Source organism: Watersipora subatra, chromosome 1 (assembly GCF_963576615.1).
Source record: "Watersipora subatra chromosome 1, tzWatSuba1.1, whole genome shotgun sequence".
NCBI lineage: Eukaryota > Metazoa > Bryozoa > Gymnolaemata > Cheilostomatida > Watersiporidae > Watersipora > Watersipora subatra.
In genome coordinates, this window is record NC_088708.1 from 72,170,740 (window position 1) to 72,191,748 (window position 21,009).

General features: G+C 37.7%; 2 protein-coding genes across 4 annotated transcripts in view; one reads left to right on the top strand and one right to left on the bottom strand.

The window, feature by feature from the left end:
* The first annotated feature begins 259 nt into the window (after positions 1–259).
* LOC137396745 (transcription factor E4F1-like) lies at positions 260–19,240 on the top strand. Its single transcript, XM_068083055.1, has 14 exons — positions 260–385; positions 2,836–2,981; positions 3,748–4,052; positions 4,184–4,263; positions 5,641–5,846; positions 5,981–6,452; positions 6,653–6,799; positions 7,776–7,873; positions 9,650–9,825; positions 10,962–11,179; positions 12,781–12,979; positions 14,673–14,896; positions 17,419–17,529; positions 18,924–19,240. Exons 2-14 carry the CDS (start codon positions 2,851–2,853, stop codon positions 19,071–19,073), a joined length of 2,517 nt encoding a protein of 838 aa, XP_067939156.1. The 5' UTR covers positions 260–385; positions 2,836–2,850; the 3' UTR covers positions 19,074–19,240.
* A 257-nt stretch (positions 19,241–19,497) lies between these two features.
* LOC137396752 (paramyosin-like) overlaps positions 19,498–21,009 on the bottom strand; it is a 32,847-nt gene continuing 31,335 nt past the window's right edge. For all 3 annotated transcript variants that reach the window (XM_068083068.1, XM_068083064.1, XM_068083075.1), the window contains one exon: positions 19,498–20,346. In XM_068083068.1, coding sequence (XP_067939169.1) covers positions 19,981–20,346 — 366 coding nt within the window. In that variant the 3' untranslated portion in view covers positions 19,498–19,980. The remainder of the gene's footprint in view (positions 20,347–21,009) is intronic.

Consider the following 21,009-nt stretch of genomic DNA (forward strand, 5'->3'; position numbering starts at 1 on the left):
GAAGAACTATTGATATCTAGGTTTAATTTAACAGTGCTTTTTGTGAACCTGTAAACGGAGTAAATTTTGAAATACAATTTTCTAACATGAATAATATTCAGCAACAATTGATAACGAACGACAATAATCGACAGGTTGTAATAAAACAACAACAACAACCTTGACCACTATTGGAAATCGAATAATGCGGAAGACACTAACTTATATATTGAACGCATGCGCGTTAACCGACACTTTGTCCTCTTTTGCCGTCGTTTACGACGACACATCACTGTTGCTGATTCTGGTTTTTCTTGTTTTGCTATGGATGCGACCGCCTCGCATACGATTTTGTCATTTATGTTATGTACACGAAAACATTTTTAATCTTTACTAATTTATAAATGTGAGTTCTGTTGTATGCTATTTTGAATAATTTATATTTAAGAAGGTTATCTTAGCAATGCAGAGCAATGATGTTTGTTTTACATCCATTCAGCGAGGAGTTCGCTGAACCCATCTTTGACAGATAAAAGCTCAATAGTTATGACGGTGTTAAAGCTCAACACTTATTAGGTGATAAAACTATAGCTGTTTTACGTTGTAAAGTCATTCGCTCATTCAAGTTTTCTTGTGATTTGTGGTGAAGTATACCTACGTTATTCAATAATAAGGAAATAGTGCGAGAGTCTTCTAAAATAAATAAATTCATTTTACATAAAAAGCAAGTACAGCACCCAACTTGTCAGATTTATGATTAAAACTCACTTATGAGTTATTACAGTCAGTGCATCTACATACATAAGTAAAATACTTGTTTATAAACCCTAGCTAAATACATTAGTGTGGCAGAAAGTTACTCCCAAAATGTAATAGGCCCACGTGCTTATGTAACAATTATATAACACCTAAAGAGTTAATTTACTGAACCAGAATATATTGCTCAGTAACGCTGTTTACAAGTGGAGCAGTGTGGATTGTCAATCAAGATATTACCAATGGGCAAGGTTACAAGATTTAATTGGATCAAAATATTATGGGATCATGTGAACATTTGGTTCTTTGTTCTGTACATGCTTTGGTATATATAAATTGTATTGGTCATGTGTTAACAATCATTTGTTGGCATGCCCCATGAAGATGCTAGCCTGTGCCGCATAATATACGATTTACTTTTTTTAACATTTGGGTATGTTCCTTAAATGCTATTTAAAATCATTCTGCTTGCAATGTGAAGTCCAAGCATTCTGTCAACTCACAATCTCTGCTTCTCTATATTATGTATCTCTTCAATATAAATCTCATTGGTCTGTGTCACTCTAAATTCCACGGGATTCTTTTTCAAAGTTAATCAGATGTAGCTACAACGTATATTTTGTGTTTTTTGGCTGGCAGCTTAACACCAACTATAATGCCAACTGTATAATGTCCTTTCTACTTAGGAAATAGGATAGCGATGCTGATAAAGGAAACGCTGTGGTAAAGTGATTGCTGTTTTGGCAATCTAGAGTTATCAGCTCAAAATTACAAATTTTGCAAATCTATATATATATTTTTCAAAGTATGTTTTATGTCTGTATGTCGTATGTCTGTCTGCATTCCGGCTATAGCTATTATTAGAATAGCCTAGCTGGGCAACAATGCTGACGCAATGTCATTGCCTACCGGCATTTGAAGCTTACTAAGTTAGTAGAGTTTTCCATTGGCAATGTGCCAGGCCACTTGGCAATGGCCTGCCATTTGCTGGAGTGTTGCATGCCAGCAAGTGGTAAGCAAATCTCGTCACTTCTCATTGTTTATAAGCTGATTTTTAATACCCGGGCAACACCGGGAGGCACAGCTAGTCAGTCCATAAAATAAATGCCAATTGTCAGGTAAGGCCATTTATGCTAGATCCCTTGCCTAAAACAATTTAATGCTTGCAGTGTTACCTTTTAGCTACGACACCAATAGTTTGTTGTAAAGTACTGTGTAGTCTACTACACAATTTATTTATTCATAGAAAATAAATCTTTCAATACAATAAAATCTATGACGATATTGACAAAAAACATCTGTGTTTGAGATGCACATTAATTAAAAATGGTGAATATAATTTTCTATAGTAATATCTAAAACAACTGAATGTGAGTGTGCGTAGTAACGATAATTGATGAATAGCGAGATGGAACCAACTCATGTCACAGCCAAGACAAGACATTTGAATTGTCTCTTTCCATTTCGGTGTTGTCTCCACTATTATGCTTCATTAAAAAGTTAATTTGTTTATTTTGTTATGCAAATCTGTATTATCCATGACTTTGTGGTTGCAAAATAAAATAGAACTAGAGTATTGTAGCTAGTCTTGCACATGTTTTTTGTACACAATATTGGTAAATACATTCTAGAAATTAAGGATTCACCAAAAACTAAAGGTAAAAGCTTCGCTATCAGCAAAACCAATTAAAATGCAATAATTACATTTGAACAAATAATTTCTCTAAAGTACCACCTGAAGTTATAAGATTAAACTGTCGCAATAATAACATATACTCAAAATGGCTGTTAAAATGTGTTGTCTATAAAGTAAACCCTGTAATTTCCATCTGGAGAAACTGTTTGTGAAATTTTATCAATTGTTTGGGACTGTATTTGGAACCCTTCTTTTATTTATGACAGCAACATCAAGTTGCAAGCAAATTGCGCTGAAAATCTTTGCTCTTTTAGCTCATAGACACACGCTTTTCAGACATTATTATGTTTGCATTATGCATGAACTATCATATGATTAATATAGCATATATCCATCCTATCAGGCCATTTGTATCATATCACCTTATGCTGACAGTAAATCTCATGGCTAACTGTTCTTATTAGAATCAGCTAACAAGCATGGATTCAGGCACGGATGATATATCTGCTGATAGGCATGTTTGTGGGAAGTGCAAAGAAGTCTTCACTGACATAAATTCCTTCCTCAATCACCAAAACAATGATTGCAACAGCCACAGCCAAACATTAAAGTAGGTGATCAGTTTTATCTTATATTGTAAGGTCAAAGCGGAGTATCTGGGCTGAGTCCTACAGTTTCTCATTGGTAGCGTTAAAAAGGGTATTTGATCATAAATCCATGCACACTATATTTATAATTTGCTGCCCTGTCAACATGTTAAGTCTACCTTTCCAAGTACAAAAGGCTGAAGCAGGTTGGAGGGGAAATATGAGGTGTTGTGAAACACTAGTGCTAGTATCAGTTTTTCAACAAATGCTCTCTAGAATACTGTGGAAGCATCAGACACAAGCCTGTTTTGTCCCTGGCTTATCTGTAGATCAAATTTTACTACTCGCTTGTAATATAAATTGTATAATTTTAAAATTTGTTTTGGATAATTTTAATTTTTCGATGCTCATTAATATAAATGATAATATTATTTTAGAGTTTTAATTGCAAATCATTCTACTTTTTCAGTGTGTTCTGTGTTTCATTATTCAACATATTTCCTGATGACAAAGTTGCACTGTTAACACTGTGGGTACACTACATCAACATCTGAAGTTGTTGGAGAATCCGCTCAATATTTTCTTAGCATTCTTCAGCCTTTACTGGAATAATATTAGGGCTGAACAAACGTAACAGATTTGCTTTTCGTACTTGAGGGCTCGTCTTTGATTCGCTAGAATATGTTCAACTCGGCTAATATTTGTTTGAAGCAAGATGGCATGGTTGCAGTAATATTGTGTTGCATGGTCCAAAATAGACACAGGACCATTGGACGCATTATTTTGTAGATTGACGGAATGCACTGACTCGATGGTGTCAGACGTATGTGACACAGAAGGCGCTCACTCGGCTATAACTGCTGACAGTCAGCTGACAGAGAGAATAGGTCTACCTGATGAGGTCTCAGGTACCACTCGAAGCGGTTCACCTCTGGTGCAAACTGTCATGCTGACGAGCGGCATGGTTAATATGTCAGCTGACACGAGTGGTACCTTCATTAATGACAGAGGAGAGTCTCTCCGTTTTGTTGTGCTACCTGGAATGCAGTGTGAGCACTGCTCCAAGTTCTTCAACTCTACGTCATCCCTCGAAGGTTACTTATATGCGCCATTTTGTTTATTTATTAGTTTGTAAATAATTTTGCAATAGACTGATGAATAATCAAAATCTGTGAATCATGCATTTTCTGCTGCCGCTCTATTATGAGCCGTCATGTATATGCAGATCATGTGCGAGAGAGTCACAGCGCACCGACAGTTGACAGCACTTTCACCTGCCCTCAGTGCAGCCGAGTCTGCAGAACGGTAAGGTTCACTATTGAGATTCTGGTCTGATGATGTATTTGAGTGAATGTAGGTCTAATTTTAGTGCTATGCCATTAATTTCAGTTGATTACATGCGGTGACTGACAGTCATGGGTTAAAGCACTACCATTTCAATTTCTTTCCAGTAACTAATTATGATAAAGCTATCGCTGATTAATATGGAACAGAAGCTAAGTTTATATCTATAAGGTACAATTTCAATGAGCAATTCTGATTTTATTGACAAAAACAAAAATTTTTTATGAGAGTTTAATTGAACAATAATAATAATGTTTGATGGTGTTTTCCAAGTAGCAGTTCACTAAATATTTTTATGGCTTTCCTCAACACACTAAGCCCACCAAAATGATTTTGTGATAACCCGGCTCGGATATTAAAATCCTCTATAGCATGAGTGTGTTACCACGGCTACCATTTTCAATTTATTCCCTTAGTGAAACACTATTACAGATGAGGAATTTGTGGATATTGTGAGAACAGGTAGAGATGTGAGCAATACAATGGTGATCTTTTTCAGACAAGGAAAACGAGAAGATTTGGCTAAATTGACCAACGGAGCATTTCTACGCGTTCTAGAATTTAACAATATTGCAACGGATAATTTTCTTTTGAAAAAAATCTAATTGTAGGCGCTCATATCTTGCATTGTAGTATAAGGTATTTATACAAGGCATTGTAAATTGTTAGAAATTGTGCAACTAGATGCAGTCAGACCAATTATATGAGCGACCGATAACTTAACTTTTTAAGACCTGCTATGGTTGGTATCAGCATCATGGTTTACTTCTCTTTTGTTTTTTATCTTTCACATAGATGATTATTCCTCATGGAGATTTCTGATTTCTCATCCAGATTTTTCATGGTTAGAGCTCTGCATTAGTTTGTGTTGAATACCTTTGTCTAGAAGTAATAAACTAGGTGACAATTGAATTGCTAACTTCGTTTTCACCTTGACCCTAAAAGTTTTTTATCATTTTGGGCTGACGTTTATCCATATGCATTACATTATTTGCCTTCTTGAACAAATGTGGAGGAAAGTGGAACAACTCCACAGGTTTTACATTTTTAGGAACACTAGTTTGGTTAATACCTGAGTTGTTGTAATCATTTTGATGCTTTAAACTTCTTTTGAATCATTTTGCTAATAAAGAAATGTCTGAAAGATAAGAAATGTGAAGCCTGATGTTATTTGTTAATGTTAACTTCATTAATTTTACAATTGGAGCATTTTTAAGCGTGCTAAGGCTAAGGATTGAAGTTTTATTCATAGAATTGCATTATAAAGCCAAGAATGACAAAACTTACTGTCATCCAACTATTGCTATATGCTGCTGCCACTCAAACCCTTCTATTCAGGCAGCATCATTGAAGAAACACATCGAGACACATACTGTAGAAAGACCTTTCATATGCACGTATGAGAGCTGCACGTACTCATTCAAGACAAAGGGTTCGCTAGTCAGGCATGAACGCAGACACACAGACTCAAGACCTTTCAAATGTGAGCTTTGCCAGAGAGCCTTTCGTGAATCAGGGGCTCTGGCACGCCACAGAAAAAGCAGGCAAGTAAGAGGCTATCGCTGGAAAGCATATGGTTGAGTATGTGTTGTTCTTGGGACAAATCATGCTTACTTTCCTTGTAATATCCTGCAGTGTTCTTTTAATGCATTTTTATTTTTATTTCTTTTTTCTTCAGAATTCCATGCAATCAGAAGCGAGACACAGAACTACCGAACTATGGGAAGAACATGCCCTTACCTGGTCAGCCTCTTCCTCCCCAGACAGATGAGGACCCTCTTGAATCACATTTACTCTCGGAGGAGTTCCTCGTACCAGAGTTGAGCACCGACAGGGACTCAGCTCTTTTTCTTGAGGGCAAAACTGTAGAGTTAGGTGATGACAAGGAGCGAAGACTGTCTGAATCCATACGGCAGTATGACAAGGATTTGTCTGAACTCGATGATTCTCAGCTAGTCTCTAAAATTTCTGTTTCTGCCGATGCTGTGTCTATCCAGCTAGTGAGTTCACGATCTACCGAAAATGGGTCTGACGAAGACACGGCCTTTCAATCTTTGACTGAACCCGCTGAAAGCAGATCTGAGACCAACAGTCATTCACGAGAAACCCAACAGCCAGTTCCTGTAGCTGAATATTTCACTTCCTGCCAGGTGCTGCTATTTCTTCCTATTGGTTGTGGAACATAGATATTGCACATGAGCTGTGCGTCATCGCTGTAAACAGTTTCATTTTTTCGCTTTCACTGGCAGTTCTGTCATTTTATATAAGCCGTCTTCAAGGCCGTTAAACCTGGTTGTTTATTACGGGGTTGTTCTATATGGCGCATACTTTCTATGCATTTAACTTACAGATGTGTGGCACGCAGTTCACAAAGACAAGCAGTCTGAAGGAACACCTGCGGAAACATCTCGCTACCGGTTCTTTTCTATGTGACCAGTGCTCATTCATTGGCTCCAGACAGGAGTTCACTGCCCACATCACTCACACGCACTCAGCAGTTAGTATTACCTCGTATCATTCTTGCTTGCATCTTGGCCTGTGTTGAGGTTAACAATGGGTTTCTTCATAATATGTGTATCCTTAGTTTGGACCTCAATTTGGTTAACTATTGATATTCTCTCCGCGTCTGTTTGTTTATAAAAAGTCTTGTGTCTCCAATATGTTCATGAAAGGAGGTCTGACAGCAGAAAAATCTACACATCTTGTAAAACTCATTACAGAGCAGATACTATTGTAATCAGTAGTGGTTTGTAGTCGCTAGTCATGGTTGTGCATGAGCAGTAGCGCAGGTCAAGGACAAATTTAAATTTATTTATCTGAGCATCTACTTGCCTAACTAAAATAATTTAATGCTATGGACAAAGCATCATTGCTGTTCATTTAGGTTTTTTCTGAAGATTTTGTAGAACTTGTTTTGAAAAATAAACTAATATTTGTCATGAACAAGAATCTTTTCATCAGATAATAGCTATAGATGCATTATTATCATGCTTACATTTCTCTTAACAAGGATGTGAGAGATTTAAGTTTATTGCATGCTGCTTTTTGTCCATAAGAGCAATATTATAATGCTATTGTTATAGTTTGAAAGTCAGAACAGTTTTTAAAAATATTTTATCAAATTTATTGCAATGTTACAAAAAACATCACATGCAAAGTATCCCATTCCTAACTGTTTATAGAAATAGGAAAATAGCCCGTGTTTAACTTTTTGCAATTTATGTCTTTATGGAGCTCTGAATATACAGCACTAGAGTTCATTGTACCAAGAGCAGCCTGACAGAGGCACACCTGAAATTGGTTTTAACATAATAAACAACATTAAAATGCGGTTACTATGTGAAATTCTGTGAAATTCTCATATCATACTTCCTTTAAGCGGGGCTAAGTGACAAGTTATTTTATCTAAAAAGCCTCATTCTGTAAAGGCTTGTTCTCCATGAATATCCTAGCTATTCTCTTTCATTTATTAGCCTGTGACTCCCAGTACTCAATTGATGTCTTCAGAGAGATTATATGACTGTAAATCTCTGGACTCACTGCGCACAGTTTCGCCCCAGCAAGCTGTTAGGTTGGTATTTCATCATTGTTGATTGGTATTGCTATGGTATGAATATCCTAGCTAGTTGCAAGGTATGTATTGCATGATAATTTACCTTTGCTTTCTTGAGAGTTGCCGCACGAAAATGACAGATCAAAACCGTGAAAATGGAGAAGTTTGCCAAGCTATTTCAAAGATAAATGTAAAATCGTTAATATAAAAACACGTACAGTAATTATAAAAAGCTCTGTTAATTTCAAGTTTATTTAGTTCAAGTGCTATTTTTACCTGCTCACTGTTAATCTCTTGCATTTCCAGGGCTACATGTCAATTCACCTCTCTTTAACGTGGAGGTAAAGTGACAATAAAACCTCTTTTCATTCATTAGTACTGTATTGCTTTAGTTTATTGCATACAATTTCGTTTCTGTTTAGTTTTCTTATATCGTATCACATACTGTATTTTTCTTATTACACTTTTGTAATTCGGCATATGTAATTATCTAAAGTATGTATCATTATGTTTTGAGGTGTGCAATGAATTATATGAAATACAACGCACTATCATTACATATGGATATCCGCTTCAGCACAAAACGGTTTTGATATACACTGTACAATGCGCATATAGGAACTGATTGTTTTAGTATTGTATATCAAGCTTGGACTATAATTGTCATTAAAGACTTGATTTCAAATTATAGTGCCAGTTAATATCTATCTCCGTATTGAGGTTGCACAATATTTTAAATATTTGTTTGTCCGTGTTGAATTTTAAAAATATCGTTTCCTCATTTTTCCATTTCTTTTGCTTTGCTCAAAACAATTACGCAAAAAAACTAACAGTTTCTTGAAGCAACAATAGGCACCAAAAGAAAAACAAGGATCAAGACGCTTGAGTACACCGAAACTAGTATTCTTAATTTTGGGCTGGAAAATATTAGAAGTTATCTAAACTGACAAATAAAGTTTGTGTTGGCAGTTTATTTATGAATTATCTCCTAGTTATGCAGGTTGCTGATCATGCAGACTTATCACTGCTTGAAGACTTACTCTCCCTGTATATTAGATGCTGTTCTCTCATCCTACCAAGCCTCAACATTAGCTAGCTTAAGATTAAATAAATCACGTAAAAAATATGCATTGATTTACGATTTTGTTTCATTTCCATTTATTATTACTCTGTAACTGTTGCCTCTCTCAAGACTGCATCATATTCCTGAAGAACATATGCCCTCCTCCTGATCTCTGACACAGAGGATGATTGGTACCCATGATTATGTTTATTGCGGTGGACCTCTTATTCTGTGTCCTAGACTCCTAGAGGGTTTTCATTGGCAAATTTTCATTGGCTTTAATGATTTTACGTAATTTGTATAAAGAGACTAGCGGAATGCCTGGCATTGCACGGGTATTAGAAATCAGCTTATAAACAATGGCATGTAATGTAGTTGCTTGCCCTTTGCCATTAGCCTGGCACATTGCCAATGGCTAATTTGAGTACACTAGATAGTAAACTTATTAGTACACTTCCTAATAAGAACTTTGAAAGCAAGCTTTAATGGCTTGCGTAATGCAATACGATATTTTCACCCACATAGCGACATATATCTCCCAATGAATCCATCAATATCACGTAGCTCAATTGGTAAGATATTTGCCTGGTGAATGGAAGGTTCCGAGATCAAATCCAGCATGAACCGGATATATCATTCCTAAATTTTAATTGTTATAGCTGGACACACAGAGTCACACACAAACTTTGAGATTTATATAGATGCAAGAGCTATATGAACTGTTGTTTTAGAGAGGCGATCCTGATAGTGCAACAGCTACTCATACTCGAGTGTGCAACTGTTGAAGACAGCCTTAGTGAGGTGAAAGAGAGAGTTCTCACACTGAAGACTGTCAAGAACTGCCCTGTTTGTGACAAAGCATTTCGCTCTCCTAGCTACCTTCGGCATCACATCCGTGTGCATACAGGTTTGGTTTCGGGCTCTTTTATCGGCTAAATATGTAAAAGGACTAGCTGAATGCCCGGTTTGTACAGATAATAAAATAATTACCCAATGAATGTAAATAACTTACCTGGTAAGCTAGTAATCTAAATCTTTGCTAAAAAAATAGCTGTGTTTGAAGCTGGCTTAATAATCATTGCGTTACATGTATCGATCAAATGTGCTAGTTGATAATCCCAAGCGCTTTCAGCATGAATGTTTTAACTGATGTAATGAATGTCACACAATCATTTATCACTATGGTCAGTTGGACATTGTAGTGGATTACTCACTGGTCTGCAGACCCGGAGGTTTTAATATCAAATCCTATGTGAAGCGGATTTTTTGTTCCTAAAACTTTATCGCTAACACTGGACACATGAACAACAGACCAACAAACAAAAGGACCAAACATTGAGATTTATATACCCTAAGTCCTCATGCTCAAGCCGCGCGGCTTGTGCTCACAAACAGATGACTCACGAAGGAAAAAATAATCCTCCAACAAGCCGTCTGTGGTATCTAGCCGCCCTTACCAACAAGCCGCCTTTGCCCACAGACCACGGCTAACGAATGAGGTTTTGTCATCCTTGAGCCCTTCGGGAGCGAGAGTGTTGAGACTGGTTTCGCTATTCCCCGTCCAGTTGAATAAGAAAAACTGTTTTGCACTCAGTTTGGTCCATAGTTTCTGCTTCGATGTCAGCAGGTATTAACTCGCTCCCAACCACTTGTCTCTCACTGTCACTAATTCATCTGACTTGGAGCGATAAATTTTTCTTTAGTCTAAAGTATTCCATAACCATGACCTTGAAAATAAACGAGTAGGTCGCCAAAACACCCCCTGTACATAAAAGTGTATCATGAATGCGATTCTATGGATAGCGTGAGAGTTGAGCAAAGACCGCATTTATCGAGAAGCCGCCCTGAGCCCCACGTAAGTTTTAAAATAATGGCCTTAAGTCGCGGTCTATGGCCTTGAACCAGAAGCCGCGCCCAACGACAAGCCGCGCGACTTGAGCATGAGGACTTACGGTATAGATGTTCACATTGGCTGTATGTTCATTATTTCCTTACATAAGTGTACATTGCCATGAGAACTTGATGGTTGTTGTCGCTGCACAGGTGAGAGACCATACAAATGCAAACTCTGTCCAAAGGATTTTCCAACAAAAGACACGTTTAAGAAACACATGCTATGTCACAGCGATGAGAGATCGTTCAAATGCGGAGAGTGTGGCAAACTCTTCAAGCGCATCACACATGCCAAGGAGCATCTCAAGATTCATTCCAATGACCGTCCATACACTTGTCATATATGCAAAAAATCCTTTAAGACAGCAGTGAGTAATCTTCTCCCGGTTTGTGTCCCTCTATTGCAATTTCAAATGATGGCTTCAAACTCATGCTTTTCTAGGCTCGACTGCCCAGAATGAACTGAGCTTGAAACTCAAATATATCGTATCTTATATAACTTGGGGAAATAAAACAGAGTCTCTAAACAACTGCAGTAATCATGTGATGTTAACACTGCTTCATCGCTGAGTTCTTTTCACTGAATCTTCTTAAAGTTCACTTTTGTAACGATGCGACTAAAAAGATTATTAGTGAAGTAGCTATCTGCAGTCTACTGCTAATAAATACCGTAAGTCTGGTTAGAGTAAGTACAGTTACGCTTACTGCTAAAAACAAGTAAAACCAGAGCTCGTATTTCTTACCAATGTTTGGAAACAACATGAAAATTTTGTCAAAAATATTAAATGCTTAAACTTGCTACAATTTTTTTAATTTTTGTGAGAATTTGAATTTTAAAATTTTCTTATTTGAATGACTTCTTAAGCTGCTTTTTAAGTCTAAATTTTATGGGGTTAGAAACTGGTATCAAATTGTTAGTTCTGTGTCTCATTTTTAACTTCAAATTTTGCCTTTTCTGCTTCAAGCTGTTGTAATTGTAGTGTAAAGTATAAACACACTAGGTGATATTTAGAGCGATATCGCGCTGCGTGGCGCTAATCTGCGCTAGAATTCACTCAGCGTGCTCATGCAGAGCGATAACGTTAGACTTTGTCTACCCAACTTTATCGCTAGCGAGATGCATTTCGATTGGTTGGCTTTTCCAGAATGCAATTTTATGGCGGGTAATTATTTCCCATCGCTGTTCACCAACGTACAGCAGCGACAATTTGCTATTTTGTTACGATTGAAACATCTTCAGAACAAACACTGGATTGTTCATAAATTTAATAATAGCACTCCCAGTCCTGTACACCATAACAAACAAAATTACAAAAATCCGAGTTGAAAACCAACATTTGGAGTTAATCATTGCGCAGGTTGACCATATTGAGAACGGTAAATATTTAATGTATTAAGTATAAAAAACCACTACAAAATAAAATATGCTTAAAAATAGTAAAAAATATTACAGTTAAAAATACAATAATCGGTTTTTCTTATGTCTTCTTGTAGTGTAGGCAGTGTACAATCCGTGAAAGTGAGATAGGTTTACAACAATTGCGTAAGTTGTTTACGTTGTCGCCTAGACGGCGCCATATTGACTAACCTAGATTTATTAACAACGCCGAAGAAACTAATGATACGGAATTTTATTGGCAGTTTGTGGGCGTGCCAATTATATCGTTTGCTAGGGAATCGCTCCAGTGTGTTTATGCACACGCCAGCGATATCTCCGCCCTCCTCGTGACGCTCGCGATAAAATCGCCTAGTGTGTTCGGACCTTAATTGTAACTGGTTTATCGCAATGTGTAATGGCTTGTAAGCCATTAGCTTTAACCTTTGATGGCGTTCAACTGGCTTTTGTTGGGGTCAAAATGTGGATTGGAGACTGTGAATGTAAACTAGCTCGATATCTAGTCTTAAAAAATTATACTCTACGCTCCTCTACTTTTCTTTATTCTTTTTCGGATCACTCTAGTCTTTGTAGACAATCTTCAAGGTGCATACCCGCACTCACACCACGCATATGCCCTGGGTATGTAAGATATGTTCTAAGAGGTTCCGAGAAAAGGCAAGTCTGACGAGACATGTGCGAGTGCACACCGGTGACAAACCTTTCAAGTGTGGCTATTGTGATAAGCACTTCTCTGAGCATGGCACTTTGAGTCGTCATCTCAGGGCTAAAGGTTAGATAGTTGACTTTATCTCTTTGTCTGTATAGGTGTCGTCTGAATCTATTAAGCTTGTCGACAAGTAGTTTTCTCTCCATGCTTTACTGATTTGTATAAGCTCTGTGCCTGTTTTCTAGTACTTCACTCTATTGAGGTTTATATACCCTGCACCTAGTCTTCTAGCACCCCACTCTACTAAGGTGTATATACTCTGTATCTTGTCCTCTAGTACCACACTCTACTAAGGTGCATATACTCTGTACCTTGTCTTCTAGTACCACACTCTACTAAAGTATATATACTCTGTACCTTGTCTTCTATTACCACACCCTACTAAGGTGTATATACGCTGTATCTTGTCCTCTAGTACCACACTCTACTGAGGGGTATATACACTGCACCTTGTCTTGTAGTACCACACTCTACTAAAGTATATATACTCTGTACCTTGTCTTCTATTACCACACCCTACTATAGTGTATATACGCTGTATCTTGTCTTCTAGTACCACACTCTACTAAGGTGTATATACACTGTACCTTGTCTTGAAGTACCACACTCTACTAAGGTGTATATACGCTGTATCTTGTCCTCTAGTACCACACCCTACTAAGGTGTATATACACTGCACCTTGTCTTCTATTACCACACTCTACTGAGGTGTATATACACTGTACCTTGTCTTCTAGTACCACACTCTACTGAGGTGTATATACACTGCACCTTGTCTTCTATTACCACACTCTACTGAGGGGTATATACACTGCACCTTGTCTTGTAGTACCACACTCTACTAAAGTATATATACTCTGTACCTTGGCTTGAAGTACCACACTCTACTAAGGTGTATATATGCTGTATCTTGTCCTCTAGTACTCCACTCTACTAAGGTGTATATACACTGTACTTTGTCTTCTATTACCACACTCTACTGTGGTGTATATACACTGTACCTTGTCTTCTAGTACCACACTCTACTAAGGTGTATATACTCTGTACCTTGTCTTGTAGTACCACACTCTACTAAGGTGTATATACTCTGTACCTTGTCTTCTATTACCTCACCCTACTGAGGTTTATATACACTGTACCTTGTCTTCTATTACCACACTCTACTAAGGTGTATATACACTGTACTTTGTCTTGTAGTACCACACTTTACTGTGGTGTATATACACTGTACCTTGTCTTCTAGTACCACACTCTACTAAGGTGTATATACTCTGTACCTTGTCTTGTAGTACCACACTCTACTAAGGTGTATATACTCTGTACCTTGTCTTCTATTACCTCACCCTACTGAGGTTTATATACACTGTACCTTGTCTTCTATTACCACACTCTACTAAGGTGTATATACACTGTACTTTGTCTTGTAGTACCACACTTTACTGTGGTGTATATACACTGTACCTTGTCTTCTAGTACCACACTCTACTAAGGTGTATATACTCTGTACCTTGTCTTGTAGTACCACACTCTACTAAGGTGTATATACTCTGTACCTTGTCTTCTATTACCACACCCTACTGACGTATATATACACTGCACCTTGTTTTCTAGTACCATACTCTACTAAGGTGTATATACACTGCACCTTGTCTTCTAGTACCACACACTACTAAGGTGTATATACGCTGTACCATGTCTTGTAGTACCACACTCTACTGAGGTGTATATAATATATACTATGTACCTTGTCTTCTAGTACCGTGCTCTACCAAGCTTGCCGAGGCGCGTCAACCAGCTCTCAAGACTTACCCGACAGAGGAACAGCTACAGACAATAGTTATAACAGAAGACGGTGACATCGCTTGTCCTAGTACGGTCCTCACTGAATTTAGCGCTGTTGTTACGGATACACAGGAATATTTACCGCCGCAATCTGACTCTGTTGAGGGAAGTGAACCTCATGTTATGGATACACCTGATGTAAGCTTCTCCGTAATTCTGCTGGAATAGTTGCCAAATCATACGTATTAAAGGTGAACTAACATTTTTATTAGATTTTATCAAAAAGCATCGGTATTTTAACTATTTTCCTATCATTTGCGATTGGGGTGATATGACTGTCCGGATGTTTCAAGATTAAAATCGACAAAAAACTTGATCGTGGTTAAAACACTCAGATTCAATCGAAAGTGCGATTATGACGTCTATAAAGCGAAAGTGTGATTATGACGTCGATACGAGGTATGATCCAAAAGTTCCCGGAATGGAGTTGTATACTCATGCATATTCACACAATGAAAAAACCCATTGCAGGGTTGGCTGGGAAACACCTCTTGAGTGTTGCCACAAAATTTCAGGTTGCTATGACAATGCGTTCTCATGTGAGCTAACGATATGTCAAGATCTGTCCGGTGCTTCCGTCTTTTTAAAAAAAAATTGATCGTCATGTCTAATAAACCAGATCAGCGCATTTGCATTAAATTTTGTGTGAAATTAAAGAAAACAAAGATATTACGACCTTTAAAATAAAGTTGTGATCATTCCGGAAAGCTTCCTTAAAATCGTTGCAAACGTGCATCCTGAGCTCTTTTTGGTCATCAGTTAGCAAGCTTGGCACGAACTTTGCTGCGACTCGTTTAATTTGTTAAAAAATTGTTTAAATTGTCAGTTAAAACTTTTTGAACTGTTTCAAAACTAAGTCCAGTCTCTCAAGATATCTCTAATGGTTAAACGTCGATCTGCCATGACTAGTGACCTCACATTGTCAATTTACGAGCAGGTTCTTGCCGACGCTGGTCTGCAAGACCTCGCGTCATCTTCAGTGCTGTCTCTACCTTCACAAAAGCGTTTGTACCACTCAAAAATTTGTGTTTTCTTTAGACCAGCATCTTTAAAATCAATAGTTAACATTTCAACTGTCTGAGTACTTGTTTTCCCTAATTTCACACAAAATTTAATGCAAATACGCTGTTCCGATTGATTAGGCATGACGATAAATTTGTTAAAAAAAAAGACGGAAGCACCAGACAGACCTTGACATATCGTTAGCTCACATGAGAACGCATTGTCATAGCCACCTGAAATTTTGTGACAACACTCCAGAGGTGTTTCCCAGCCAACCCTGCAATGGGTTTTTCCATTGTGTGAATATGCACGAGTATACAACTCCATTCCGGGAACTTTTGGATCAGACCTCGTAGTTGCTCTCCGGCAATAATAGACAGCATAGAGACATATAACGCTGAAATTTGAAAGCAAAAGCTGATATCAATAACAAGGGAGACAGGCAGTCGCGCAACTAGCAATATCATTTCGGCAATTTCTTCTGAGCATTTCAACCGAGATCAAGTTTGGTCAATTTTAATCTTGAAATATTCTTGCAGTCAGATCACCTCAAATATCAAAAACATTTGCAAATGATAGAAAGTTATCGATGCTTTCTAATAAAATCTACTAAAAATTTTTTTTTTTATTCATAAGCCTTTCACTAGCAATCCGGTTAGTTTATCATAAGAACCATTGACATGAAATACATGTACATTTTTGTATATGTGAAGAGGAACTGCAGATCATCTCGAACAGTATGTCACTGCACTTTGTAGTAGTTATGTGGTTCATCACAGCATTGCCGAACACACAATACAATAATAATGGCTAGCCTGTGGTCCCTGAGGTAGAGAGATTATACTTGTATAGCATTTCTATCAGGCCTGTATTCCCTAGTTGTACATTGGGGCAGCAAATGTTGGGCGACTAGTTATGAACACTTGGGGACTGTGTAAGCTCCCCGGCGGGGTTCGGGGCAGCGCCCCAAAGCTCTGGACCTTTTAAGCATCAACAACCCTCGAAGTATGCATACATGCAATCAATTGTAAGCATCAAAATCTACATAAATTTATGGTTCATGGTAGGCAAAACTTTTTCTTTTATCCAACGAACGATGTAAAACTTACGACGCTACAGATTTCTGTGAGGGACATTGACAGAACAAGAGCTATTACTTCTTTATTGCAATAGCTCTTGTTCTGTCAATGTGTCCATGGCCGAAATCTTCTACAACTGATTCTGTATCTATTTCAACATCTTTATATATGTGTAATATTAGAAGATTATTTAGACGAGCCTGCCCAATAGTGCTCCTCATCGATGTTTTGATTGTACGTTTATTAAGTTTTATACGATGCGGAAAATGCAAGTTTGGGGGTCTTCTTTACACCCCCACTATAAGCAATAAAGTTCAGTTTCCAAGTCTTAACAAAGTCTCACAAGATCACTCATTTGGCAAGATCACCACGGAGACAATATAGAATGCTAGGTGCTAGTAAATTAGTTGTTGGAAATTCCAAGTGAATGAGCTTGAACTGCATTTCTAATTACTTTGCCGCCAAAAAAGACTAAAAATTTGGAGCGACTCAGCCGCCCCAGGGAATACGGGCCTGGTTTCTATGGGAGCTCTTTCATTTCAGGCTATCTTCAAGTTTCTTGTTTCTTCTACCCTCTAGCTAAACACACTGGCGGTAGATGAAGGGGGACCGTCTCACGGCACCTACTATATTGTTGATGGAGAAGTGAGACTCGCCTATGCTGTTCAGCCTAATTCAATGGAGCATCAGGTAAAGCTAGTTTTTCACTGAGAATTCTCAAAGCCAGATAGCTGGTGAAAAGGTCCCAGTGAATGTAGCTATTCGCTAATTATACAGTCAAACAAATCAATTTGCAATTAGGTCACAGAATTTTATTGCACCATCAAGTTTTGTATCCCTTGACTAGCTTTTAAATAGTTATATTAAATTTTCCAGAAACATTAAGTTTGTCAATCTCAGCGTTATAACCATTTCGAAAAAATCATAACTGGCTATTGATAAATACTCACTGATGCCCGGATGCTAAATGCATTAGCTGTAGTAAATTTTTGCAGTAGTTGAAACGGTTGCATTAGCAGTGCAGTAGCAAGCATGTGACAGCCATGCGATATTACCTTATATTGTACACATTTACTACTGCATAGTATGCGGTATACACATGGTACAACATTTTTTAATGCTCAGTAAGCAATATTGGTGCAGTGGCGGTATTACTTACTGGACAGTGTCCAGTGTTGGATGCAGTCGGAGTGTTGCTGGTGCGCGTTTCGCAGTGCTAAATGCGGTGGAAACTTTGCATTCCACTGCACATACATGCACAGCACATGTTTGCAGTGCAACATGCGCTCATCACAGACTCAAGTACTCATTTGTCTTTGACCACAAGACTATTGCAAGACGTAAATGCTGATCAACATTGAGTATGAGTGTGCCAGCAATTTGATCACTCTATTGAGACTCTATTATGGTTTTAATATATGTTAATGAAAATACAATACAGACTTCAATTTTATAAAAAATGGTGATAATGCAGAACTGCCTATTCCGAAATAATATGGGTGTTTGAGTGCAAGTTCCATGCACTTGTTAAACATGGCATCTGACAATTTTATGCAACAGTGTGGACACTTGGAAAACCTGCAATGACGCAGTGCAGTTCTGGTGTTTCACAACCATGATTGCAGTTGATCCATAGTAGCAACTTCATAATATTGTGCAGTTATAGTACACTTGCAGTTTTAAGTTTTGAAGAATGCGCATTCGTAGTATGCGTGAAATGCTGTATTTCGAGCAATGCGTCACGAAAGCAAATGCTCAGTAGAAAGGAGCGGGCAGTTTGCAGTAGCGAGGCGGTTGCAATTGCAGCAAATGTCTACTGCGCATTAGAAAGTTGCAGCGCGCTGAAAAATTACTGTGTACTAGAGCAATGACGCTGGGCGGTTCTAATGCGTCACAATCCTTGTCTATCTCTACAAGCCACGAACTAGCTATCATCATAACTACTACCCTGTAGAAGTATTACACATATGTGCAGCTGTTGGTTAATGTCATTGAATTCATGGCTACTCAGTCTTTCGAATCATAAAAGTAATGCCTTGAATGAAGTTCCAATCAACTGGATAGTAGTGCCTGCGTTGTTTCAGGAAGGAAAGAAGGCTGATGAAGTGGAAGATGATCAAGCCACTTCGCAACAGTATACTGTCTATTTAGACAATCTGAGTGATGGGGAGCATCCCATGTCTCTAGATGGATCGACAAGTGCTGGTCCTCCTATACTTTTAGAAGACTCGTGATGCGTGTATTTGTCGAAAGCTTAATTTCATTTAAACCCACGCTGTTGTGTGTGTGTATTTAAACTGAAATGATAGTTGTGACATATCTTTGTTACATCCTGCCACCTTGCTTATGAGCTGTGAGTGAATCTAAGACGCAGTTTTCAAGCCCAATTTCAGTAACAAAGCTTACAGTGCACGGCAAAAATGTTTTCATTCTAAAATACATTTATTGTTTATGCGCCGCTATATATTTATGTAAAATGCTTAAAGCTGACTGCATATTGTATGGGATGATAGTTCCCTCGTAGCAGGTGAATGTGTGTATTATAAGCGCACTGATGGAAGAGTCTCGACAACAACTGATTATTCTTCAAACTCGTGGTAGCTTACAACGGTCATGATTTCCTGACACCCAATAGATTACGAGGTGAGCCTTCACAAATGAATCAACGCGAGAGGAGTTGGCGCAAGCATGACATCTGCACCATACTTGCTATTATAAATAGTATTATAAGAATAAAAAGCAATGGCCTATTGTGTGTCACATGGCACCAAGTGGAAATGCAAGTCATGGACATCAAATTGGGATCCAATTCATAGCACACAACACTAGCTTTGCAAAATATAACACTAAAAAATATGGCATTGCATCAGTCACACTCAATGTTGCTTCTAGCTACACTGTCCTTAAGATAAAACAATGTTACAATTTTATAGCACAAATTGTTCAACTTGCATCTGTCTAATAATTCAGGTCTGACCTAATCATATACATCGAGGTCATGCATCATATATTTTGTACACAACTGAAGCTCCTGTGAACAAATGCTGAGCGAATCATTGGAAAAAATTTAATGAATAGTTAATGCGTTTAGCAATAGCTTTACCTGGTAGATTTCTAAGCTACAGTAACTCTAGCGGGAAATTATGCAGGGCCTGTGCATGTATCTAGATGATCTATGAGTTCACTGTGGTGATCTACTCCAAACCTTTTGTCACATTTATAACACGCGAGCTCAGTCTTCTGTTTACCGGAGAGAGTCGGGCGCACCAGTTCTGTTTGAGATGATAGACTATCGTTGTCACCTTCAAAATTCGGTGCAACTGCAGTTTTAGCCGAAGATTTGTCATTAGATCTTCCAGAAACAGGTTTACGTTGAGTGTCTTTGCTTGCGGGTTTGCTGCTTTGTGTACTGAACCTGACAGCGGGTTGACTAGATCTTGGTCGTGCAGCCGCCTGCTGTCTGCCATCCCAGGCATTGGTACCCGTATTTAATGCTGTAGGAACTTGCTGTAAAAATGTGTTGTAATGCTCATAAAGGACAACTTGTGTAACGCAATGGTAGCCAAAATCACCTGCTAATATTTCATATTTCATTTTGCCATCACCGCAATCCAATAACAACATATACTAAGAAATCACATTAACTTCCCAACTTGATTTTTTTTGAAACGCATGATAAACCATAAACATCTGAAAGGTCTATTTTAGAACACATGTACCTTGATAAAAGCCAATTTTAGCATTATTTGGTAAAACAAAAATGTACGATTTTTTATGAGTTTTGCTGCGCATTGTTAACATTAAACTCAAGAATTTAGCATTCTTAAAACAATTTAAGACCTTCAAAAAATGGGTTGTAAGAAATTTGTGATGCAGTTTTTGTTCCACTCATCGGACTAGATCTTTTTATCTGTTTTTAATAACTAGAAAAAATATTTGGTGTTGATCATTTAGTTTTGACTAATGCTTTTTACATATAATCAAGAACCAGTTTTTGTAAAGCCAACGCCTGGAAATTTTATCTAGTCAATCTCCTCGCATTTCATCAATTAATGTGATCAGATAACTTGCCATTTACCAAAGACATTTAAATAAATGTATACCAAGTTTGGTAATAATTATTATACAGTAAATTATTTAAATATTTATTATGCATATTATTTATGCAGC

What these genes read in the sequence shown, in the direction of transcription:
- LOC137396745 (XM_068083055.1), top strand. Translation starts at nt 2,851, where the DNA reads ATGGATTCAGGCACGGATGATATATCTGCTGATAGGCATGTTTGTGGG. An exon ending in GCAGCCGAGTCTGCAGAACG is followed by an intron (nt 4,264 to 5,640) that starts GTAAGGTTCACT and finishes CCTTCTATTCAG; the next exon opens with GCAGCATCATTGAAGAAACA. An exon ending in TCGTCATCTCAGGGCTAAAG is followed by an intron (nt 12,980 to 14,672) that starts GTTAGATAGTTG and finishes CTTGTCTTCTAG; the next exon opens with TACCGTGCTCTACCAAGCTT.